Below are 23,869 nucleotides of genomic sequence, written 5' to 3'. Positions count from 1 at the left end.
CATGGTCACCTCTGCTGATGAGCTCTGCATGGTCACCTGCAGCTTGCCATGCTGGCCAAACAGGAAATGAGATTCAAAAGTTCGCGGATCTTTTCCTGTCTACCTGGTCAGTGCATCTTAGTTGAGAGTGCTGTCCAGAACTGTCACAATGGAGCACTCTGGGATCACTCCCGGAGGCCAATACCATCGAATTGAGACCACACTACCCCAAATTCGACCCAGCAAGGTCGATTTCAGTGCTAATCCCCTCATCGGGGGAGGAGTACAGAAATCGATTTTAAGAGCCCTTTAAGTCAAAGTAAATGGCTTCGTCATGTGGACGGGTGCAGGGTTAAATCGATCTAACACTGCTAAATTCGACCTAAACTCGTAGTGTAGACCAGGACTAAGTTACGCAACTTCAGCCAAGAGAATAATGTAGCTGAAGTCAACGTACCTAGATCAATTTACTGTGGTGTCTTCACCACGGTAAGTCGACTCTGCCTGCGCCTTTCGCAGTGTTGGAGTACAGGTGCCAACAGAGAGTGCTTGGGGGTCGATTTATTATGTCTAGACTAGACAGGATAAATCGATCCTCACTGGATCGATCACTGTCCGCCAATCTGGTGCGTAGTGAAGACATATCCATACAGCGCAGAGCCATGATTGACCTCTTAATATTACCTATTTAGGTTGATGAAATGTGAGTGTAGACACTGCATTAGTTGTGTCAACCCTCACAGTCTTCTAGCAGCTGTCCCAGAATGCCCTGGTTCCTTCAACAGTGACCACTTTGGTCACAGTTTTGAACTCCACTGCCCAGGGGTCACTGTTACACAGAGGTTCCTTGGCAAAGGGTCCCCTCTTCTTTGCAGACCCCAACTCTCACAAACTCACTGACACCAAACACATATTTTGAAGAATATTTATCCATATAAAGTAACTTGTAAGGTAACTACAGAAAGCTTGTAACTTGTCAAGATTCATAATCAGTGTGAGATGCATGTACAGGTAATATTTCAGAAATAATGTAATTATACTGCAAGTCTGCTTTATGGACTTAGAGTAAAAGTTAGTTCCCAGGATAGTATGTTTCTGTGATAGCCCATTCAGGAAGGAGGGAGTTGTCACCCAACCCTGGTTAGCCAGTGATGCAATGCAAGGTTCAATTGGCTAGCCTTGCTCCATTCTAAGATTATCAATGGAAAGCCATCAGAGATAACTGGAACAATTGCCAGAATTGAGGTTTAAAAAAAAAAAAGAAACATTACAACATACAGGGGATCACCCTGTCTATAAATAGAGACCAGAGACAGTTCCAGTGTAATACAGAAGGGGGGAAAGGCCCACTATATCTTTTCACTGAGGAGACACATTGGGAAGGGGGGATGTTTTCATGAAAAACTGGATCCTGGTTCTTGTGAAGCCAGCCGCCTCTGCAACAGAGTGAACTTTATTAGATAGGAAAGGTAACTATTAACAAGTATAGACTCAGGTTTGTGTTTTATTGTTTGATATTGTAACCGTTTGCTTCCACCACTCTCTTGTTTCTTTTTTCAGAGTAGCAGCCGTGTTAGTCTGTATTCGCAAAAAGAAAAGGAGGACTTGTGGCGCCTTAGAGACTAACAAATTTATTTGAGCATAAGTTTTCATGAGCTACAGCTCACTTCATCAGATGCATTCAGTGGAAAATACAGTGGGGAGATTTATATACGTAGAGAACATGAAACAATGGGTGTTACCATACGCACTGTAAGGAGAGTGATCACTTAAGGTGAGCTATTACCAGCAGCAGAGTGGGGGGTGGGGGTGGGGGAGAACCTTTTGTAGTGATAATCAAGGTGGGCCATTTCCAGCAGTTGACAAGAACGTCTGAGGAATGGCGGCGGGGGTGTGTGTGTAAACATGGGGAAATAGTTTTACTTTGTGTAATGACCCATCCACTCCCAGTCTTTATTCAAGCCTAAGTTAATTGTATCCTGTTTGCAAATTAATTCCAATTCAGCAGTCTCTCGTTGGAGTCTGTTTTTGAAGTTTTTTTGTTGAAGAATTGCAACTTTTAGGTCTGTAATTGAGTGACCAAAGAGATTGAAGTGTTCTCCGACTGGTTTTTGAATGTTATAATTCTTGTCGTCTGATTTGTGTCCATTTATTCTTTTACGTAGAGACGATCCGGTTTGGCCAATGTCCATGGCAGAGGGGCATTGCTGGCACATGATGGCATATATCACATTGGTAGATGTGCAGGTGAACGAGCCTCTGATAGTGTGGCTGATGGATTAGGCCCTGTGATGGTGTCCCCTGAATAGATATGTGGGCATAGTTGGCAACGGGCTTTGTTGCAAGGATAGGTTCCTGGGTTAGTGGTTCTGTTGTGTGGTGTGTGGTTGCTGGTGAGTATTTGCTTCAGATTGGGAGACTGTCTGTAGGCAAGGACTGACCTGTCTCCCAAGATCTGTGAGAGTGATGGGTCGTCCTTCAGGATAGGTTGTAGATCCTTGATGATGCGTTGGAGAGGTTTTAGTTGGGGGCTGAAGGTGATGGCTAGTGACGTTCTGTTATTTTCTTTGTTGGGCCCGTCCTGTAGTAGGTGACTTCTGGGTACTCTTCTGGCTCTGTCCATCTGTTTCTTCACTTCAGCAGGTGGGTATTGTAGTTGTAAGAATGCTTGATAGAGATCTTGTAGGTGTTCGGCTCTGTCTGAGGGGTTGGAACAAATGCGATTGTATCGTAGAGCTTGGCTATAGACAATGGATCGTGTGGTGTGGTCTGGGTGAAAGCTGGAGGCATGTAGGTAGGAATAGCGGTCAGTAGGTTTCCGGTATAGGGTGGTGTTTATGTGACCATCGCTTATTAGCACCGTAGTGTCCAGAAAGTGGATCTCTTGTGTGGACTGGCCCAGGCTGAGGTTGATAGTGGGATGGAAATTGTTGAAATCATGGTGGAATTCCTCAAGGGCTTCTTTTCCATGGGTCCAGATGATGAATATGTCATCAATGCAGCGCAAGTAGAGGAGGGGCGTTAGGGGACGAGAGCTGAGGAAGCGTTGTTCTAAGTCAGCCATAAAAATGTTGGCATATTGTGGGGCCATGCGGGTACCCATAGCAGTGCCGCTGATTTGAAGGTATACATTGTCCCCAAATGTGAAATAGTTATGGGTGAGGACAAAGTCACAAAGTTCAGCCACCAGGTTTGCCATGACATTATCTGGGACACTGTTCCTAACGGCTTGTAGTCCATCTTTGTGTGGAAAGTTGTTTCTAGGTAACACCCTACTTTTGTTTTATCATAAGTGCTCACATGTGCTGTGTAGTTCACAGGAGTGATGATTTCAGGTGAAACTGGTAAACTGGAGTACACTGCTCTCTTGGGGGCAGAGGATGTGGGATTTCTGTGAGTAGCCAGTGTCAGGGGCTGAATATTCAGGGGAATGATTCAAAGGGACTCGGGGACAGGGGTGCACCTGTTGTTAACCTGCAAGTTGGAGACAGGGCTGGCATAGACCAGAGGAGAGTGCTTGAGTGTCTGAAAGGCTGGTGGTGTCAGGGAGCTGATTCCCAGTCCCCACTCACAGGTGCTGGTGCATAGACCTGCTGCTTTTACAACGCACCACAAATGAGTGTGAACCAGCAGATGAGTGTGAACACTTTGGAGAAACCCAAGGCAGAGACCCCCTGCCATAAACAGTGAGGAGGAGGAGGAGGACAGCTGCCAGAGTCAGGTCAGTCCCAGCGGGAGAGTGAGGATGGGCCCACTGATGAAAGACAAGGGAGCTCAGGTAAGTGTACACATTCATTATTCCTTATAGTGGGTTTTTTGCTTTTCATTTCCCTGAAACCTCATTTCTCTCCCTCCCTCACTTTTCCCCTCCTCCTGCTCTCCCTCCCCACTTAAAAATGGGGCTGCTCTCATCCGCTAGTTTAGAGAACAAGGTATTGAGTTTTGGTTGCTTTACTGCTATAATGTCACACAATAAAATGTTAGGAACAAATTCTAAGAGTAGAATGGCAGCCTGCTTATACATCCACCCAGAGCAGTGTCCTGTGCTCAAGCAGAGAGAGACCAAACAGAGGTAGAGTTGTCAACCACTTGTCATTTCTTTGGTTTTTGGGGCTAGTCAAGGGGGACCATGCAGAGCACTGTGTTTATCTGGAGAAAGATGTCCCTTTTATCCTCTTGAAACTTTAATGGAGATAGTGTGCAATCCGCTCCTGAAGATTTCTAGGGAAGACAACCTGGTTTCTTCCACCATGATACGAGACTGTCCCACACCACTCTGTGATGAATTTAGCTGGCACCATTGCAGTCAACAGGCTCGTGGCATATGGGCCTGGTCACTGTCAGGACACTGCTAGCAGCTGGATTTACTCAGACAACAGACTTAAATGTTGCAGAACATTGTTGACCTACATGTCCAAAGACCCTGGCCTCAACAACCTTTCCAGTCCTTGGAGAACTCCATGGTCACTTGTCCATACACCCCAACCTCCCAACATACCATGTGGCACTGCTTACCCCTACCAGTCCACACAGAACAAAAAGGAGAACACCAGCATACCTTCAGTCTACCAAAAGCACATTCAATCATCCGCTAGCCCTTTCCAGCTGACTTGGGCTGGGGGGCTGTTTCATTGCTGTGTAGACTTCCAGCTGGGCTCTAGGGCCCTATGGGATGGAAGGTTCCCAGAGCTGGGGCTGATTTCGTTGGTATTGGACCTGCTTTGAGCAGGGGGTTGGACTAGATACCTCCTGAGATCTCTTCCAGCCCTAATCTTCTATGATTCTATGCAGTCCGAGCCTGGAAGCCTACACAGCAAAGAAACAGCCCAGCAGCAGGGCTCTAGTTGCTGTGTAGACATCCCCCTACTAGTGACAGGTTTCAGAGTAGCAGCCGTGTTAGTCTGTATTCGCAAAAAGAACAGGAGTACTTGTGGCACCTTAGAGACTAACCAATTTATTTGAGCATAAGCTTTCCTGAGCTACAGCTCGCTAGTGAGTACAGGCAGTGCTAATGGAAGCACCCAAGAAGTGTGCATGCACCGACCTAAGTGGCACACACACTCCCACGGCTGTAAGCTGACCTCACATCACCCCACCTTGGTAGCCTAGCTAGCCCCGTGTCTTAACCGCACACTGCAGCGGCTCCCGCTTTTCCTTCGGGGGACCCCGGTCAACCCTGGCGTGTCAGCGAAAAGCGGCCCTGACCCGTGCAGCAAGGGAAGGGTTAGAGAGAGGAGGGCTCCTCCCCCCCCCCCCCCACCTGGCTGTGGTGGGGAAGGGAACCGCTGCTCCGGCAGCAGCAGCCCCCGGAGCACCGGCCGTCCGGGGGAGCGCTGCTCAGGGGCCCGATCACAGCCCCTTCCCCAAGGGTTCCCCCAGCAGCCCTGGCTCAGGGCGGGGTCGGGTGGCTCCGGCATCCACATTCCTGTTCCGTTTCCCCCTTTCACAAGCCAGGAAGGACCCAGCGCCCCCGCCCCGTGCCCCGGCCTGGAGTGGGCCGGGCAGGTCCCACCCCGGCTGCAGAGCCGCTGACCGCCCCCAGGGCCGGGCCCCAGCCACCCATTCGGGGCGGTGCGGGCCGCGCCGGCCGGCTCCTGCCCTGCGGGGGCGGCCCCCGGCTCAGCCGCGCTGCTGCCCGCCCCCATCAGGGCGGTCGGGGGCCGAGCGCAGGGCCGGGCTGGGCAGGGAGCACGGAGCCGCCCGCCCCTGGGCTCCAGCGCCCAGTGCCCGAGGGAGCCGCCATGGCCAACGCGGGCTTGCAGCTGCTGGGCTATTTCCTGGCGCTGGGCGGCTGGGTCGGCACCATCTGCAGCGCGGCGCTGCCGCAGTGGAAGCAGAGCTCGTACGCGGGGGACGCGATCATCACGGCCGTGGGGCTGTACGAGGGGCTGTGGATGAGCTGCGCCTCGCAGAGCACGGGCCAGGTCCAGTGCAAGCTGCACGACTCGCTGCTCTCGCTGGACGGTGAGTCCCGCCGGGCCGAACGAGGGGCGCGGGCGGGCGGGAGCCGGGGAGCGGGGCATGGGGAGCCGGGGGAGCGGGGCACGGGGAGCCGGGGGAGCGGGGCATGGGGAGCCGGGGGGAGCGGGGCACGGGGAGCCGGGGCCGCAGGGCGCTCCGGGGAGAAGGGTCAAGGGGGCCCGGGGAGCGGGGCGATCTGTGCAGGTGCAGCCCCAGCTCCGTGTCCGGTCGCTCCCGCTGGAAACCCTGTTCCGGCTACTGGGGGCAGCGAGCTGGAGCGGGCCGGGGTCCGGCGGAGCCCCGGGGCGAACAGGACCGGGCGCGTTATACGGCCCTGCCGGCGCGGAGCGGGGCAGCTGAGGGCTAAGCTCTGCCCGTGGGACGCTGCTGGGCCAGGCCAGCGCCGCTCAGACCCCGCGGAAGGCGCCGCCTCGGGGCTTTGCAGTTGGGGGGCAGGTGGGAGTGCGGCTGGGGGCCTCCTGCCAGCCTGGGGCGGCGGGAGCTTGTTTGCTTGGCCCGTGGCTGCGGCAGGCCCGGCAGTTCCTGCCAGGGTAGGACTGGCGCTGGGTGCCGGGTCCCAGCGGTGCGCTCCATGCCATGGAGAGCAGCCCCCGAGCAAGGAGTTGTCATTCCGGGGGGGAAGCCCGGGTTTAGGGAGCCTGACCGGGAGCGCGCTGAAGCGCCTGGAGGAAGCCGAGGGGGCGGGTCCCCCGGCAGTGGAGGGCGTGGGGGTGGATTGACGGGTGCCTGTATTGCCCCCATCTCTGCAGTGCCCCGGCACCGCCCCTTTGTCCTCACAACACCCGGGGGGGCAGGGCAGGGCTGTTATCTCCAGAGTACAGATGGGAAACTGAGGCCCAGATTCCCAAAGTCCCATGGTGGGAGTTAGGGGCCTAAACACCTTTGAGCATCTGGACCTATGGGACTTGTTCAAGGTTACACGTGGAGTCTGTGGCACAGCCAGGAGCAGAGACTCGACCAACCCTTTCCCCTTGTCAGATGTGCCTGGCTGAGCTCAAATGCCAAATCTTCCCTTTCATCTGCACTCAGAGGGCCCCGAAAAAATCTTGGGACAGAGGGAGCGACACACTGAATGTAGCTGGTGCCCAGATCAGCCCCTGGAGCACAAGAGCGAAAAGCTCTCCTCCCTCGTCCTCCTCGGGACTTTGTTCTAGGTCAGAAAGCTCCTGACCCGGTCCCTTTGCCTCTCGCCTCTGGCACAGGCTGGGTTTTGTGCTTCGTCCCCAGCGCCCTGGGGCCGGTCTCCCCTGGGAATTGACATCGGCTTGTCTGTGTAAAGCCACACCCAGAGCGATGTGGCTATGCCGGCCTAACCCTGGTATAGACAGCGCTAGATCGAAGGAAGAATTCTTCTGTCCACCTCACTACCGCCGCATCTGGGAGGGGTGGATCATCTGACGGGAGACCCCCTACTGGCGGTGTAGGGAGTCACACACTGGGCACAGCTGCAGCCCTGCGAGCCGCAGGAGCATTCAGTGTAGCCAAGCCGCTGGCCTGCAAGGAAAGGGGTGGGTTGCCAGTGGTCCAGCGGGAGTTAATTACGGGTTACAGCACTGCAAACAGTGACCCACAGTTACCCTTTACTCTTGTCAAAGCATCGTTTGGTTCATTCAAAACTCCCCTGCCTTTGTAATGTCACTAGTGAGTCCTTCTGAACTGGAACGTCCTTCGCAGCCTATTATACTCCGTCCTATCTCCTCCTTTACACTAGACGCTCCTTGTCTCCCCTGCTCGGCCTTCCTTCGCAGCCGGGCTGTGTCTGTGCTGAAAGCGCCCCTGGTGCGCCCGGAAAGGGGCTGCTGTGGGCGAGGAGCCTGGGGATTCCCTCTCCGTTCCCAGCAGTTCGCGGCACTTTCTCCCTCGCTGGCCTTTCTCTTTTGTAGCAGACAGAGGCCGTGTCTGACCCCCGGGCTCTTCTGCAAACAGACGTCCCGGAGGGAATCGGCTACACCCGGAGAAGTGGTCGAAGAGTGAGTTTGGGCCACAGCAGCCGCACCCTGGGAGAAAGCTCTGAGCCCTTCCCAGGAGCCAGCCAGATGCCATGTGTAAAATGGAAACGAGCTATTTGTTTAAACGAGAAGAGTTGAAACTATTTGTCCCTGTGTCCCTAACACAAGCCTGGGCTTAAAAATACCCAGCAAATCCCGCCTGCCCCTGCTAGTAGCTGCTGGAGATTTGAAGCCAGCTGGGAAATGAGATTAGTTTAGTTTGCAGGAGAGGAGTGAGTCGCACATTCCGGTCGTATCCTGGTAACTCACATCCCTTTCCTGGGGTCTCCTTCTTTTGTTGCTACAGCGGTTGTGAGACGCAGCCTCCACCGCCTGGTACGACGCGAGACCGGGAGGCAAATGAGTGAAAACAGGCCCCAAAGGGGGGTGGGGGGTGCGGGGAGGGGTTGTACTGTATGGGAGCCATGTGAATGCTCAGCCAGGGGGAGGTAACCGCAGTCAGAGCCGAGCAGCGCTTTCCCTTAGCGCGCCGTTCGCAATCCCCTTGTCAGCGGTTCATTGTGCCGCTGAACACGGGGGTCACTGCATCGAGTGGGAGCTCAAAGAAGAGGAAATGCTGGTTCCTCCCCTCTCAGCAGGGCTCTCCTGATCGCTCATTTTTGCCCCGGGGAAGGATTTTCCAACCTGGTTTTCGGGCTGCGGAATAGGAGGCTGCGCGCCTTGGTTTTCGCTGGCCGGGGCGGGCCGATGTTAACAAACCCACCGCTGAGCTCTGGCGAGCGGGAGCAGCTCCTCCTTCCGAGACTGCCTGGGAGTAGTCCCCTGCACCCGGGCACCCTCCGAAGTGAAGCGAGCTCCAGGAGGGTAATTTCTCGGCTCGGTGCAAAAGCGAGCGGGACTTGGCCGTGTCCCCACCCTACATGCCCCATGTGCAGCGCTCAGGCGGGGCCAGCAACCTTCGCGTTTCAAATCTGGCAGGGGGGAGTCTTGGGCTCCCAGCTGCGGGCTGCGTTCTTTGGTTTGCATCGCATCACAGGCTCCTTTCCCCTCCCTGCCAAGGTAAAACGGGCTGGCAACCAAACAGGAAATGAGCAGCCCACGGGAGACGTTCCCGCTGCGGACTGAGCTGGTTCAGCTGCCCGATGGTCTTGCTCGTGGGCAGGGGCGTGTGCACCCAGGGGGGCTTTTTAAAGGCGAGCATTTAGCACACGATTTTCCACACTGAAGAAACCCAGTAACCTAGTTAATAATCAATAATAACAATAATAATTAACAATAAAATCAACTCAGAATGAATGAAAAACGTGTGTATACTGTAGATGAGATTATTATAAGAGAAATGAGAATGAGCTTGCTTTGGGATTCTACGAGGCACTTATATCATTTAAACACGTTTGGTACCCTGAGTAAGGATAACACTTCTTGCAAATCACATCGATAGGGATCTCATGGTCCCCTTCCTTCACCCCATTGCAAAGGCGCAAGTGCTGTTGCTGGTTGACCTAGGACTGCCGAAAACCCTATGGGCAAAACATATGGAAAGAAGAGGATTAATTTATACAGAGGGCTGAAGTGCAAAGTGCATTAATTAACACTTAATAAATACATCAAAATTAAATACATTACAGAGGTAAGAACCTGTAATGACAACTTTACTTCAGGAGAAGCTCCAGAGAAAGAAGACCCAGAGGGAGTAATGGTAGGGGGAATCCCAGGGAGACCAAAGGGGCTGGTAGAGGGAGCAGACAGAGAACAAGGGTAGAGGCAGAGTGACTGCAGGGTTGGCCCAGTCTTCCTGTGGGTGGAAAGAAGAAAAGGAGGACTTGTGGCACCTTAGAGACTAACACATTTATTTGAGCATAAGCTTTCGTGAGCTACTCTGATGAAGTGAGCTGTAGCTCACGAAAGCTTATGCTCAAATAAATTTGTTAGTCTCTAAGATGCCACAAGTCCTCCTTTTCTTTTTGCGGATACAGACTAACAGGGCTGCTACTCTGAAACCTGTGGGTGGAGACACTGATCTCTCTCAATGTAAGAGGGAACAATAGAATGGAGCGCCCAGAAGAATGAATGACTTGAGGACAATTTCCTGAGGGACCCATACCCTTGCAGAGCTTTTCTAGCTCTGACATTTACATTTCTACATGGTTTGGCCCACAGAAATAAAAATCTGCACATCTTCCATGTGTTTTTGGACCAATGGAAAAAAACAGTTACAATTCAAGTGACTTTTAAAATTCCCTATGAAACTGAGTTAACAAAATAAATGAGCTTATGAACAACCAGAAAATATACTTCTCAAGTGAAAAACTATAACTGGCCTTCTTTGCAAAGAAATTGTAAGTTTTCTTACAAGAAAAGACACAAACTGTCTGGAAAGGAAGAGTCGATGAAATTACTTGCCTCAGTGAAATTAAATACCCAGAGAATTGCTGGGCCTGTGATGATGATGACCGGGGTTTGCTCACCTGGGGCTCCCCCTCCCTGTGCTGTGGAGGCACCATCTGCAAGCAGGCCCCCTGCCTCAGGTGCAGCTCCCATTGGCTGCGCTGGCCAACAGCCTGGGAGCCTCCTGGCCAATGAGTGGGGGGCGGGATGGGGAGATTGTAGGGAGCTGGGGAGCAGGGGAGGCAGGGGGGAGGGGAGCTGTCTCTGGAGGCACAAAGGGGGTTCTCGCTGGAGAGGGGTGATGGGGGCACAGGGGCTGGTGGGGATCTTCCAGGGGGGCAGAGGGTTGTGTGGGTCTCTGTGGGGTGGGGGGAGTGATGGACAGAGCCAGCTGCAGCCCGGGTCTGGTCTGTGGGGGAAGGGAGTGTTGGTATACCCCCCCTCCCCAGGAAGCCCTCTCTGTACTGTGTATTTTATGCCAGCCCCGGGGTGCTCATCATTGTTACTTTCTCCTGCCCCTGGCTCCATCTGTTTGCCCCCACAATGCCGCCCGCCCCCCGTCTGTGTCTGACAGTGACAGACTCCTGCTGCTCTCTCTGCCTGCAGCTCCCTCCCTCTCCCTGCTGGGGAGGCACAGTCAGGCAGCTCTGGCACTGCCCCCCCCCACCACTCTGGAAACCGGGTCAGCTCTGGGAGGGGGGATGGAGGCAGCGTGCGGAGGGATGCCGGGGAGGGGGGGAGCTGCCCCACCCCACATTGCCGAACCATGAAGCATGGGCACCACGGCCCATCTCACCTCCTATGTATCCAACCCACCCTGCTCCCTGTCCCCTGACTGCCCCTGGCCCTTATCCAACACCCTGGCCCCCCTAATCATGAGGCTTCTAGAAGCGTTTGGCTCAGCGCAGAGCCAGACACACTGCCCCGTGGAAGCATGCAGCCCCGGCCCCAGCCCCCCAGAGCGCATGCCTATGCTCATGGGGTGGTGACCGGGGTGTATCTGAGCGTTTCCCAGGAATCCACAGCTGAAGATGTTGGCCCCTGACGAAGTCTCTGGTTTCTGTCTCACGGAATGTCCATGGTCCATGCCCCAAACTTAGGCATTTCGCTTTGTTTTAAGACATTTCTTGTGTCCATCTTTTCTGAGCTCACAAGCTCATAGAAAGTACTTGGAGCCGGTCAATTCATGCAGTTCCTTCCCCACCAATCTGCGCTGGTGTTTATCACCTGTTTTATGACACATTCGTGGCTCATGATGGCCTCCCGGCCCCTTCTCTCCATCTGACTCAGGCAGGTTTGAAACTCTAGCCCAGCTTCTAGGTGTTAAAAACAATCAAGTCTAAGCAATGAGCTTGTGGGACAAACCCAGAGCCATCATAGAATATCAGGGTTGGAAAGGACCTCAGGAGATCATCTAGTCCAACCCCCTGATCAAAGCAGGACCAATCCCCATCCCTAAATGGCCTCCTCAAGGACTGAACTCTCAACCCTGGGTTTAGAAGGCCAATGCTCAAACCACTGAGCTATCTCTCCCCCTTAAGTCTGGGGTACACAATCTCAGTGCAATCCTATGGCACTGGCCGAGAACAGCCTTGTCTACAACTCCACACCCTCAAAGCCCTTGTGAATAAGGATGACAGAGCAGGGCTGGAAGATGGCCAGGGTAGGGTCTCACTGCACAAGTTCAGGGGCTTTTTTATTCCAAGATGGCTGCAGCCTAAGGCTTAATTCTGCCTTTCTAAGGCGAGATTTTCAAAGCTGTTTAGGGGATTTCAAACACATAACTGACATTGAAGTTACTGAGAAGTGGGTGTCCCAATCCAGCCCCTATGCTGGTGTGTCTGTGTTTGATAACTGCAAGTTTCTAGTAACCATTTAACACTCCAGATGAGCAGCTGCTCCTCTGACAGAAGTAGCTATTGGCCACTCTGATCCTCCCTCTGCATGTAATGGGCAGTGTAATTAACGGGCTGCATAAGAAACGGAAAGGGGGAGATTGAAAGGGAATAAGGGATAATACATTTGGAAAGTCGTCTTTCTCCTCCCGCATGGGGGCTCTGCCAGATACCCCAATAGTATCAAATAGAGAAGTGAAAAATCCCCCTGAAACCATCCAGCGACACAGAGCAGGGGAAAGGGAGGGCAGAGCAAAACCGCTACCAATGAAGGTTGCACTAAAGACACCTGTTGTGAAAGAAATCAGCTCAGGTGTCTTGAGAAGACTGAGGCGTTTGATCGACGTGCCAGGGGAAACAAATCCGCACAGGACACATGAGGCGGCTGGGCTGGGGAGGCCGCGCCATCTGTTCCTCCTGCTTGGAAATGTAGACAGAGCTGTGCTTTGATGTGGGATGGGGCCAGTGGTGAGCTGGAGCCGGTTCGTGTGAACCGGTTGTTAAATTTTGAAGCCGTTTTAGAACCGGTTGTTCACCCGCTTCCCTGCAGGGGGCGCTGAGGCTTTGCTGGGCTCCGGCCCAGAAGTGATGTAATTCCTCCTCCGGCCACCGGGGGCGCTGCGCTGCGGGAGCCACGTGGGCTGCCGCCTGGCCCTGGGCACGAGCCCTGGTGCTGCTGCTCCCCCGACCCCTGGCCCTGGGGCTCCCGCTGCTGCCGGGTGGGTCCCCGGCTGCTCTGCTGGGCCGGGGCTGCGTCCTGCTGCTCGGGCTGCTCCGAGCCACTCTGCCCGCGAGCACCCACCCCCCTGCCCACAGCCAGCCCCTGCCGCACCCCCTGCCCTGCCCGCAGCGAGCCCCTGCCTCCAGCCAGCCCCTGCTGCACCCCATGCCCTGCCTCCAGCCCCTGCCTCCAGCCAGCCCCTGCCCTGCCTCCAGTCACCCCTGAACCCCCGCCCCACAGCCAGCCCCTGCCGCACCCCCTGCACCCCCTGCCTCCAGCCAGCCTCTGCTGCACCCCCTGCCCTGCCTCCAGCCCCTGTCTCCAGCCACCCCCTGCCCTGCCTCCAGCCACCCCTGAACCCCCGCCCCACAGCCAGCCCCTGCCTCCAGCCAGCCCCTGCCCTGCCTCCAGCTGCCCCCGCACCCCCTGTCTCCAGCCAGCCCCTGCTGCACCCCCTGCCCTGTCTCCAGCCAGCCCCTGCCGCATCCCCTGCCCTGCCCGCATCCAGCCCCTGTCTCTGGCCACCCCCGCACCCCCTGCCTGCAGCCAGCCCCTGCTGCACACACCCCCTGCCCTGCCCGCAGCCAGCCCTTGCCGCACCCCCTGCCCTGCCCACAGCCAGCCCCTGCCACACCCCCCTGCCCGAAGCTAGCCAGCCCCACTTCCCCCGTCTTCAGCCAACCCCTGCCGCACCCCCCTGCAGCCCTGCCCGAAGCCAGCAAGCCCCACAGCCCCTGCCTCCAGCCAGCCCCTACCTCCAGTCAGTCCCTGCCCTGCCTCCAGCCAGCCCCACACCCCTTTGCCTCCAGCTACCCCCACACCCTCCTGTCTCCAGCCAGCCCCACACCCCCTGCCTCCAGCTAGCCCTGCCCCACGCCCCTGTCTGCAGCTGGCCCCACGTCCACTGGTGCCCTGCAGTTCCCAGGGCAGTAACCCTGCACACCTGCTTCAATGAGGGGGGGCAGGGAGCAGCTGGGACCCACATATGTGCACACCCTAGGGTGACCAGACAGCAAGTGTGAAAAATCAGGACAGGGGGTGGGGGGTAATAGAGGCCTATACAAGAAAAAGACCCCAAAACCAGGACTGTCCCTATAAAATCCGGACATCTGATCCCCCTAGCACACCCCCAAGGCGTGGCGGGGCCCCACACCTGTGAAACAGAGCTCATTTCTAGCTCAGGCCCATCTTTTTGAAGAAGAACTTTAGGCAGGGTTAACACACACACATATTTTCCTGGACAGGTCAGGCTTTCTGGTTCTTAAATCGCCATCCAGGAGGAATTTTTAAAATTTAAAAATTCCTCCTGGAAGAATACGGACGTATGGTAACCCTGTTGGTACCAAAAATGCATACTGGGGCACAGCCCTTACATCAGAACTTTTTATAGGGAACCGGTTGTTAAGATTTTGGCAGCTCATCACGGGATGGGGCCTCTCTGCAGGGCTGTGCTCCACTCCTGAAGCGACCCTTGGAGAGGAGAGAAGGGGGAACTGCATCTGGTCACAATGCCTGAGGCTAAATCCCCCCCAATATACACAGCCTCCAAAGCCCCCACCTGGGGCTGGGAGCTTGATGAGTCGGGGTTGGATTCTGGACTCCAGAGAGCAGCGTGGCTGGTAAGAAAGAGGATCCTGGTGCTTGTGACATGACCTGATTGGTGGAGAACAGCTCCAGGATTGGCCATGATGTTACCACTGTGCAGAATGGCTCCTCAGTGCCACAGAGTAGCAAACCTGGGAGAATGGCTCTTTAGATGCCACAAGACAATATGGCCACGGGGAAGGGCTGCTGGGCACCTCAGAACTGCTACTTAGGGATGCGAATAGTTGCACTCACCAGTGCAGGGACTTGGGAGGCACTGTTCTTCCCCGGGGTGCTGGTCTTGTTGACCAGTGATGCCCCTTCTCTTCTCTGGCTCTGGTTTTTTGCATGGTTAATCTGCTCTGCAACACCACTGACTTGCACTTTTCTTGCTTTGCAGTTCACCTCCAGACCTCCCGGGCGCTCATGGTGGTTTCTATCCTCATGGGCTTTGTGGGGGTCATTGTCAGCGTGGTGGGAATGAAATGTACCAAAGTGGGGGACGAGAACCCTGTTATCAAAAGCTGGATTGCTGTGGCCGGTGGCATTCTCTTCCTCATAGCAGGTAAGACAAAGTCCAGGGCTCCCTGTACCCACAAACTCCTGCCATTTGATGATAGTCTGAACTTGTCTGCTGTGATATTGGTTAGCACTAGCGTGGGGCAGGAGATCTGATGACATGTCACAGCTTCTGAATGGGCAGGTAGCCTCAAAGTCCATGTGAGTTATTCCCCTTGAGGGAGAGAGTGTGATCACAGGCAGGGGGTTAATAAACATCCTCCTCTATTTCTAGTAGATGCTATGCCTGTAGATACAACGTCTGGGCATAGGTGGGTCTAGCAGAATGGCCTCAGGGATCTGAAATCCGCCTATCATCCTACTCAGTGGTTCTAAAAGGGGGTCTCTCATTTTTCTCTGGGAGATGTGGAAGACTGTAAGATGAGGGGGTGGGGTTTAGATAAGTGGCACTTGTGTCTAATGGAGCCGGCTGGCTTCTCCAAGGCGGGCAGGCTCAGCTGAAGGCCCATTTAGTTACAGCTGTTTAGCATAGGTGCTTCAGACCTGCCTCCAGCTAAGGTGTTTTGGGGAGGCCCAGCATTGAAATGGGCTGATGCCAGCCAATGCTGGGATGTTTCATCTTGGTTCTTTTAGCTTTGACATGGGTTCTCCCTTGGGAAAATAGCATCTTCTACTGCCAGTGATCCTGCTTGTGTATTGAAAGTGTTCAGTGCAAGGTGGGGAATTTGTAAAGTTAATTCCATCCCCAATTTATGTACGGATGAGGCCCCTGGCTACGAATGTGTAACTTGGATTGAAAGCTCTTTGGGGCAGGGCCACCTCTTTGTCATGTGTTTGTACAGCACCTAGAATAATAGAACCATCCATGTCTAGGTCCCCTAGACACTAGTGTAATAAGAAATGATACCCGAGACCAGGCTGGATGCTGCTGCAGGACCAGTGTTGGGTTGTTGTTAAAGTCTGATCCCATTCCATCCCAGGTGGTGTTTGGGATTCAGTTGGAGCCGGTAGACAAGCAGTGTTGTCTGGGTCCCTCTCTCTGACCCAGTCAGGTCAGGACATCTTTCAGGATTAGGCCGGAGGTCCCAGGAGATGATGGGGTGGCAGCCATGATGGTGAAGCTTGCTTTAGTAGCACCATCTGCTCTTTCCCACTCCCCCCCAGAGTCTTTGTAAATGGGAGTGGTGGGCAGAATAGCCTATCCACTCATTATTTCATCCATCAATTAGGTCTGGTTTCTGACACACCTATTTTGAGTCATTAATTTTCAGACCCAGATTTTCTTGTCTACCAGGCATGATCTCAACACATGGGTTATATGTGGAGGCCTTTTTGTTTAGACTGATTCAGTCTCTGTCTGGTTTTCTTGCACCTGTTTATAAGATTCTTTATTGAAAATAACTTCCTCTACTTTTCCCCATCAACATTTGTTGTTACAGGTTATGGTGACATCTGACAAACCTACACTCACTTCTTACAGTTGAACCCACAATTAGGGTAAATGTGTAGGCCCAGTTATCACAACAGGATACCAGAACTGGACAGTGCCCATTATTGGTCTCTTTCCTGCCCTATACAGTGGTATTAACTCCTCCTACTCATGCTTTATGTTCTCTTGTTTATATATCCAAGGATCATGTTAGCCCTTTTAGCTCCAGTTACCCACCATGACCCACTCTGAGTCTGTGCTTTCCAGGACACAGTTCCCCAACCACAGAAGTCTGACCAACATCCTTGTTTCCTTGAGGTGTGATTTTTGCCTTTGGCTGTAATATATGGTGTTGTTTAACTGCACCCAGTTTACCAAGCGATCAGATTGGTCTGTATCACTGACCCATCCTTGTCATTATTTACCAGCCCACCAATCTTTGTGTCATCTGAAAACCTCATTTTTCTTCCAGATCATTGATAAAGATAATGAATAGCATTGGGCCAATAACGGGTCCCGATGGGAACCCACTAGAAACATCCCTTCTAAGTGTTGATTCCCCATTAACAATTTCAGCAAAGGTCCAGGTGTTCTTAAAATGAATATTCTGCCATGCCTGTAGAGTCCAAATCTGCGCTCAGTACTGCTCTGAATCCAGTCTGGAAAAGATTCACTTCTTTCCCAAGGTTATAAAGCTGTCTCTAAGAACAGGAGGGTCAAACCACCTTCTTCTGGTCTGGGATCCTCTTTGTTTAGAGCCATTTTGCAACAGGAAAGAGAAGTAGTTTGACAGTTTTGCACCTTATATTTGTTCCTGCTTCAAAGAGATCTTGTCTCTTAAAAATGGTGGCCCAAATTCTGGTCCCAGTTCCACATGGAGTAACTCAGCTGACTTCAGTTCAAAGAAGAACTAGATAAATTCATGGAGGATAGTTCCATCAATGGCTATTAGCCAGGATGGCCAGGAATGGTGTCCTTAGCCTCTGTTTGCCAGAAGCTGGGAATGAGCGACAGGGGATGAATCACTTGATGATTATCTGTTCTGTTCATTCCCCCTGGGGCACCTGGCATTGGCCACTGTTGGAAGACAGGATACTGGGGTTTGGTCTGACCCAGTGTGACCGTTCTCATGCTCTTATTCACATATGTAAACTGAAAGCATATTTTAGTCCTGTCACATTAACTACCTATTACTCCTATCTGGCTAGCTGCCTCTTAGAATCTGCTTCCTTGTTTCTAAGCAACCTGGTGACAGTTTTAGCCCTTTATTGGAAAGTCCCTTCCTACCTCATATGACATGTGTAATGGTGGGTCTGTGTACCAACGTTCACCAAAATAACAAAAGGTGCGAATGAAACCAGTGTCGTCATTTTGGGTCATGGTTGTCCGTAGATGAGCCCTGAGAGTCCCATTTAGTGTTACCAATGGAACTTCGTAGCCACAGAGAATTTGAAGAATAGAATATTAAAGGGCTCAAATAGCTTTTAAAAGCGAATGACTGTATTCAATTGTAAAGTCTATGGTGGGAAAACATCCCCAAAAGGCCTCCGGGAGCTGATTCTTTGGTTCTTGTTGTATATTCCCAGGTCTGTGCACCTTAACAGCTGTTTCATGGTATGCAACACAGGTGACCTATGAATTCTTCAACCCCAACACTCCAGTTAATGCCCGGTAAGAGCCTTTACACAAATGGGCTGTTTAGGGGGAAGCCATTTTCCTGGTGTTTTAGCTCATTAGTGGCATTGTGACAAAGGTACCCAGCCACGGACATCGTATTCAGAGCCTGATGCCCCTGTCCGTGGTGCCATCTGGTGCCCATTTGCCTCAGCCCCACTCCTCCCTAGCCTCATGATACAAATTGAAAGAAACAGTACACACAGCGTTATCCCCTGCATTGCCCTGTCCTTTCCTGCCAGAGCTAGCCACAGCCCGTGGCTCACACGACCCTATGCTCTCCTCTGGTGCTATTGCCCCTCTGTTCGTGGCCACAGCAGTGCCAGCCTCCTGCCCCAAGCCCCTGTCCCCTAGCAGTGCCAGCCCCCTTCCCATATGCCACCACACATTCTCCAGGAGACTCAGCCACGCTGTCAAACAAGTCCCAGTTCTACCAGCAGCAACCTCCTGCCAGTGCCACTGCCCTGATTCTCCCTTGGACCTAGGAGCACAAATGGTCCTTTTCCTGTCACTCACTGTATCCATGTTTCAGCTGTTATTTCCCTGGAGGGGTTACCTGTGTTTCCCCACGTGGGACCCTTTGTTGCTGTTCTCCGCAGCGTCTCCCTCTCTGTCCTCACTGGGGTTCGCAGCCCTCCCTGATCGAATGTCAGCTGTGAATTTCCGTCGTTTGCCATCCAGGCCACCGCCTGTGCTGTCAACACCACTTCTGCCTGGGGAGCCACCCTGCGGGGGCCAGGCGGGTCTCCTCCCCTCCCCCTCAACGTGCTTGGGATGTGTGTCGTGGGAAAAGGCTGAATAAGCCCGGTTCCCTCCCCTACCTCCAGACATTATGAAATCAGTCCATCAGCGATCCAGTGCATTCTGTCCGGGCGCTGGCTCTGGAACAGGTCTGGCCTGTCTTCCTCTCTGTAATGCCCAGTGCTCCGTCAGCCTCTTTCTCCCAGAAGAGACAGAGGGCCCATGTGGGGCATCTGGGTGATGTGTCGGTGAATGGGCATGGGGTCCCTTTCCCTCCCAGCCCCCGGCAGAGGGGTGGAGCACCAGTCCCTCCGCCTTCTCCCTTGTTTCCACCATCTCTTTTCTCTCTCACACTAGGTACGAATTTGGTTCCGCCTTGTTTGTTGGCTGGGCAGCTGCCAGCCTGACCATGCTGGGAGGCTCCTTCCTGTGCTGCTCCTGCCCCACCCCCCCTGAGGAGAGGAGAGGACAGCAGTACTATAGGCAGTCACAGCCTTCAACAGCTAGGGAGTACGTCTGACCCCCACCTTCCCACCCGCCGCCCAACGTTTCCCTTCCTTCTCAAGCATGTGCTAGAGACCGTGGTGTTCCCGACCACTTCGTCAGTGCAACAGACACTAGATCCTTCTTCAGTGCTGCTCAGGCAGTCTTGGGTGGGCCTTCCCAAAACCACACACACTTCTCGGGGACGTCTCTAATAGCCTGGGGGCAGCTCCACTTATAGCAGAAGCATCTAAAATGTTCTTCTCGACATAGCTCTTGCTTCAGCCATCGTCAGGTTCTTCCCCTACTAGCTCAGTCTACGCTGGCCTCACGGCCAGGTTTATCGCTGGCCCAGCATTGCTTGGCCTCTGCCATGTTGGCCGGCCAAACAGCTAGAACACTGAAACATAGGAATGACCAGGCTGGCGCAGACTTGGGGCTCATCTAGGCCAGCGTCCTGTTTGTGACAGAGGCCAGTCCCAGATGCTTCAGAGGAATGGCCAAAACCCATCATTCATCACGGGGGAAGTGTTTTCCTAATTCCTGGCAGACACGGGTTGATTCATCCCATATACACTTTTATCGTAACTCATGTAAATGCAGCTATTCTCTATATAAAGGTCTGTTTTAAAAAAAAAATCCCAATACATTTTCAATCTCCATGATATCTTGTGGCATTGAGTCCCACTGAGTTTTGTGTTGTGTAAAAACAAGTCTTTCTTCTTAGTCTAAATTTTGTTGTATTTAATTTCCTTGGGTCTCCCCGGTTCTTGTGTTTCCTAGGGGGGAAATAGGAGGGTCTGGCAGATGTTCTCTGGGCCATTATTCACTCGAGGTACTTTTATCATGTCACCTCTTTTTTAGCTCCTAATCCTTTCAAGCCTCTGAAGGTTTTGTTGCTCTTCTGTGGCCTTTTTCTACTCTATCCTTCAGATGGCCTGGCTGAACCTGAACACAGTACTCTAGGAGAGAGTCTACCACTGATTTATATACTGACATTAGAGGTGTAGTAGCCATGTGTACTAAACTAAGGTTGCACCTTTATACACCCTGTTGACAGGCACCCTGTGTTTCTAAAGCTTTCGCCTTTCAGATTGAAATTCTGCAGCTTTGGTTTATATCCAAAACAAGTTTTTTGCAAGGCTGAGCACCCAGAGAGTTAGAAGAAATCCACTGTCAATTATAGACAAACTTTTTTTTTTGTCTTAGAGCTGAACTGGCTGAGGTTTGACAACTGAAAGTTGGCATGGGGTGAGTCCTCAGAGAGCAGGAGTATCTGGCCTTGTTGGGGCGGGGGGGGGGAGGGTTTTGATTTGGCTAAGTTCTGAGCATTTGAAAACTGGGTTTTGAGCATATGCAATACATTTGTTTTTCTTTTTGCTAAGTACATATCCTAGGAAGGATGTAGCCAACTTAGCTACATGCTCCAGGTCAGACTTTAAAAGGGGTTTGTACTCAGCAGCTCCTCCACAAACAATGGAGGATCCTATCCCTCCAAAGGAGAACACTGGAATGCTTCTGAAATCTGACCCTAAACATCTTAGTCCAGTGACTGCTCCAAACCAGTTCCCGAAACCAAGGGCCTGGCAAAACTAGCTCAGGAGGAGAGTGAGTTCTTGAAGCTCGAGAAGCTCCTAAACTCCATGGGAGCATAGCTAGACAACAGAGCTTAGGAACCTGAAAATCGAAGTGGCTGTAAAGTCTCCTGCAGGCTTTGAAATGTTTCATTTGCTGCTAACTGGCTTTGGAGCCACAAATGGAAAAGGTGTCAGACTATTGGAGTTCCTGAATTCTGATACAGCGGCAGGGCCTCTGCTCCAGTGCGGGTGAGGAACTCAGCTGAGCAGGCCCCTTCTCCTGCAAAACGCCCCAAAGCTCCCTGTAGATCTTCAGGCAGTGCCCCTTCTCCCAGCATCCCGGCATACCCAGATTACACCAGGAGCATCAGAAGGAATATAGAATAAGGGTTCTCAGCAGCTGGCAGCCCTCGGTCAAGCCAGCTGGATTCTGGTAGTTTCAGAGAAGAATGTCAGCATTCAGAGGGCACCCAGCCAAACAGCTCAGGATTATAGAACAAACACAAGTTTCTTACAGGTGTTTTGGAATTGGAACTTTTAAGTCCTGGAGATGGACCCATGTTAGGAGAATGTCACTAAGGTTGCACAGTTAAGCACTTAAGTGAAGAAGTGCCAATTGCCTGTGCAACCTTAACTCTGCCCCCTTGTGCATATACTTTGATATAGTCATTAACCACATCAAGTACTGTTTTGCAAATACAATAGCCTAGCCTATCTTTTCTGCAACCCTAGATTTACATGTAGCCTCTTATACTACCGTATACTACAGTCTCTGCATATGTGACACCCCCTATTTTAGCTGTAACATGTTGTCTAACAAGAGAATAATATTGAAAATGTCCTAAAGTAGATAAATGGTTAGGGTTAGACAGACTCTTTCAATGACTGTCAGTGGTGTTAATACACTTAATAGTTAAAACAGTAATGTACTTAGCCCCTGGAAACACTCATACTTTTATGCCAGGCCTCAAAAAATTGAGTTTTACAGTTTTCTGCCTAGTTAGAAAGATATTGATAACTTTTAAATCGGTCACATACCAGTGTCAATTCTCTACTGATTCTCACTCACTTCAGAAACAGCATAACAATATTTTTTTTAAAGTGCCTCTGATACTCTGGAAAAGTAACACTTGGTCTTTGAGGGCAGGTCACCTGACAAATACAAAAGTTGCTCTGTTAAATAGACAGACAAGAATTCTGTTAAGGCATCTCAGTATGTTCATTTCTCTGAGAAACAGCTTGTGAGATATTGACATAGGGCCCAGTTCTGGACCCCTTAGTCGCACTGGGTAGAACGTGCCCTTGGGAATAGTGCCATTGAAATCAATGGGTTAGATGACTAGTGTCTACCTACATCTTTCAGAGTAGCAGCCATGTTAGTCTTTATCCACAAAAAGAACAGGAGTACTTGTGGCACCTTAGAGACTAAGAAATTTATTTGAGCGTAAGCTTTCGTGAGCTACAGCTCACTTCATCCCTTATGCTCAAATAAATTTGTTAGTCTCTAAGGTACCTACATCTTTGAGTCTAAATACCTTTAAAAATCTGGCCCTAAATTAAAGATGGACAGTGCCTCCCTGTGTTAGGGAAGCCAATGGCTCCCATGGAATATTTTGATTTATTTACCCCGCCAGATGCCTACTTTGCATTTTTTGAAGTGGTGTTCTCTATTGTTACTTCCTGCCCACATTGCTAATCTCTGTAGGTCCCTTGGGGTTATTTCTGTTTACATGGTTCAGACCTCCCAGTTTAGTAGCATCTGCAAATCAAATTAGCATTTAACACCCTTCTCCAGATCATGATATGCAGCTATTTAAAGTGACTGGTTATAACATCAGTCCTCATAGCCTCTAGACACAGCCTCTTATATCATTAAATTCTCATTCTCCTTGGTTTGCAGCCAGTTTTTAGTCCACAAGAGCGGTTTGTTTTTTAAAAATCTATGCCAAATTCAAACTAATTTTTCAAGCGGAATTTTGTCAAACTATCAGGTGTTTTGCTGAAACCTGGGTGGATGGGTGCATTGAAGATCAGTAGGGAAGGGAGCAGTGTATGGTCTTTCTGCCCTATTTGCTGTTTTTTCTGCATAACTCAGCACTAACAGCTCTCTCTCTCTTTTGAATTTCAGACCCAATGTAAAAATGTCTTCTTCACCCATCAGGGGAGAGCAGTGTTTATAGTCTGTCTTCACCCATCAGGGGAGAGCAGTGTTTATAGTCTGTCTTCACCCATCAGGGGAGAGCAGTGGTTGTTTGTCTGAACCCAGCTTATTGTGTTTCCTTCAGAAAAAGTCCAAAAAATTTAAGTGACACTACTATAGCAAGGATTTTAAAAGAAACCTGTGATACATTTTCTGAAAGATCTTTTTATACAAAGAGTACAGCACTGTGTATAAGAATGTTTTTATTCTTTTAATTGAAAATTGTATTAACTTTTCTATGGTCCAAAATATACTCAAGGGGAATTATACAGTTTTGAATTTCAAATGTCTTTTGATTGTTTATACTAAAAATCACAACTCAACGGTTAATAAAATATTTTTGGTCTTTGCCATCTTTCTAAATGCTTGTCTCTCTTTTACTCTTTAAAATCTACAGCTCCTTTTATGCAAACCCCCAGAAAGTTCTTGTAACCAGACTCTGTACCTCTCAGGTGATTTGCAAATCCTCCTGTGGTGTGATTTAAGGAAGAAGATTGCAACCTATACGTTCTTCCCAATTAGTTCCCTGCTCCTGGGTCTCCCAAGGTCAGAGTCCAATCTCTCTCCAAGGCGGGAAGGATGAGATTTTTAATGGTATTTAGGCGTTGCTAGGCCTAAGTCCCATTTTCAAAAGTGACTCACCCACTGGAAGCCTAAGGGTTCGATCTACTCCACTTTGAAATGAGAGTGAGTTGGTGCACACTTTAATGCACGGTAGCAGGCTGCAGACCAACAGTATGCGGCAGGC

General features: G+C 51.5%; 1 protein-coding gene across 2 annotated transcripts; it reads left to right on the top strand.

Moving 5' to 3' along the window:
- Positions 1 to 5,643: 5,643 nt before the first annotated feature.
- On the top strand, positions 5,644 to 23,444 carry CLDN19 (claudin 19). 2 transcript variants are annotated; one of them, XM_074975371.1, is made up of 6 exons: positions 5,644 to 5,943; positions 14,899 to 15,063; positions 18,033 to 18,117; positions 19,219 to 19,371; positions 20,554 to 20,595; positions 23,050 to 23,444. In XM_074975371.1, the coding sequence occupies exons 1-5, from the start codon at positions 5,721 to 5,723 to the stop codon at positions 20,573 to 20,575; spliced, it is 648 nt and encodes a 215-aa protein (XP_074831472.1). In that variant the 5' UTR covers positions 5,644 to 5,720; the 3' UTR covers positions 20,576 to 20,595; positions 23,050 to 23,444. The 2 variants fall into 2 exon arrangements, with proteins under 2 accessions (XP_074831472.1, XP_074831471.1); XM_074975370.1 differs by lacking the exon at positions 20,554 to 20,595.
- The last annotated feature ends 425 nt before the right edge of the window (positions 23,445 to 23,869 follow it).

Source organism: Natator depressus, chromosome 18 (assembly GCF_965152275.1).
Source record: "Natator depressus isolate rNatDep1 chromosome 18, rNatDep2.hap1, whole genome shotgun sequence".
Lineage (NCBI taxonomy): Eukaryota > Metazoa > Chordata > Testudines > Cheloniidae > Natator > Natator depressus.
This window is presented reverse-complemented; position numbering and strand designations above follow the sequence as displayed.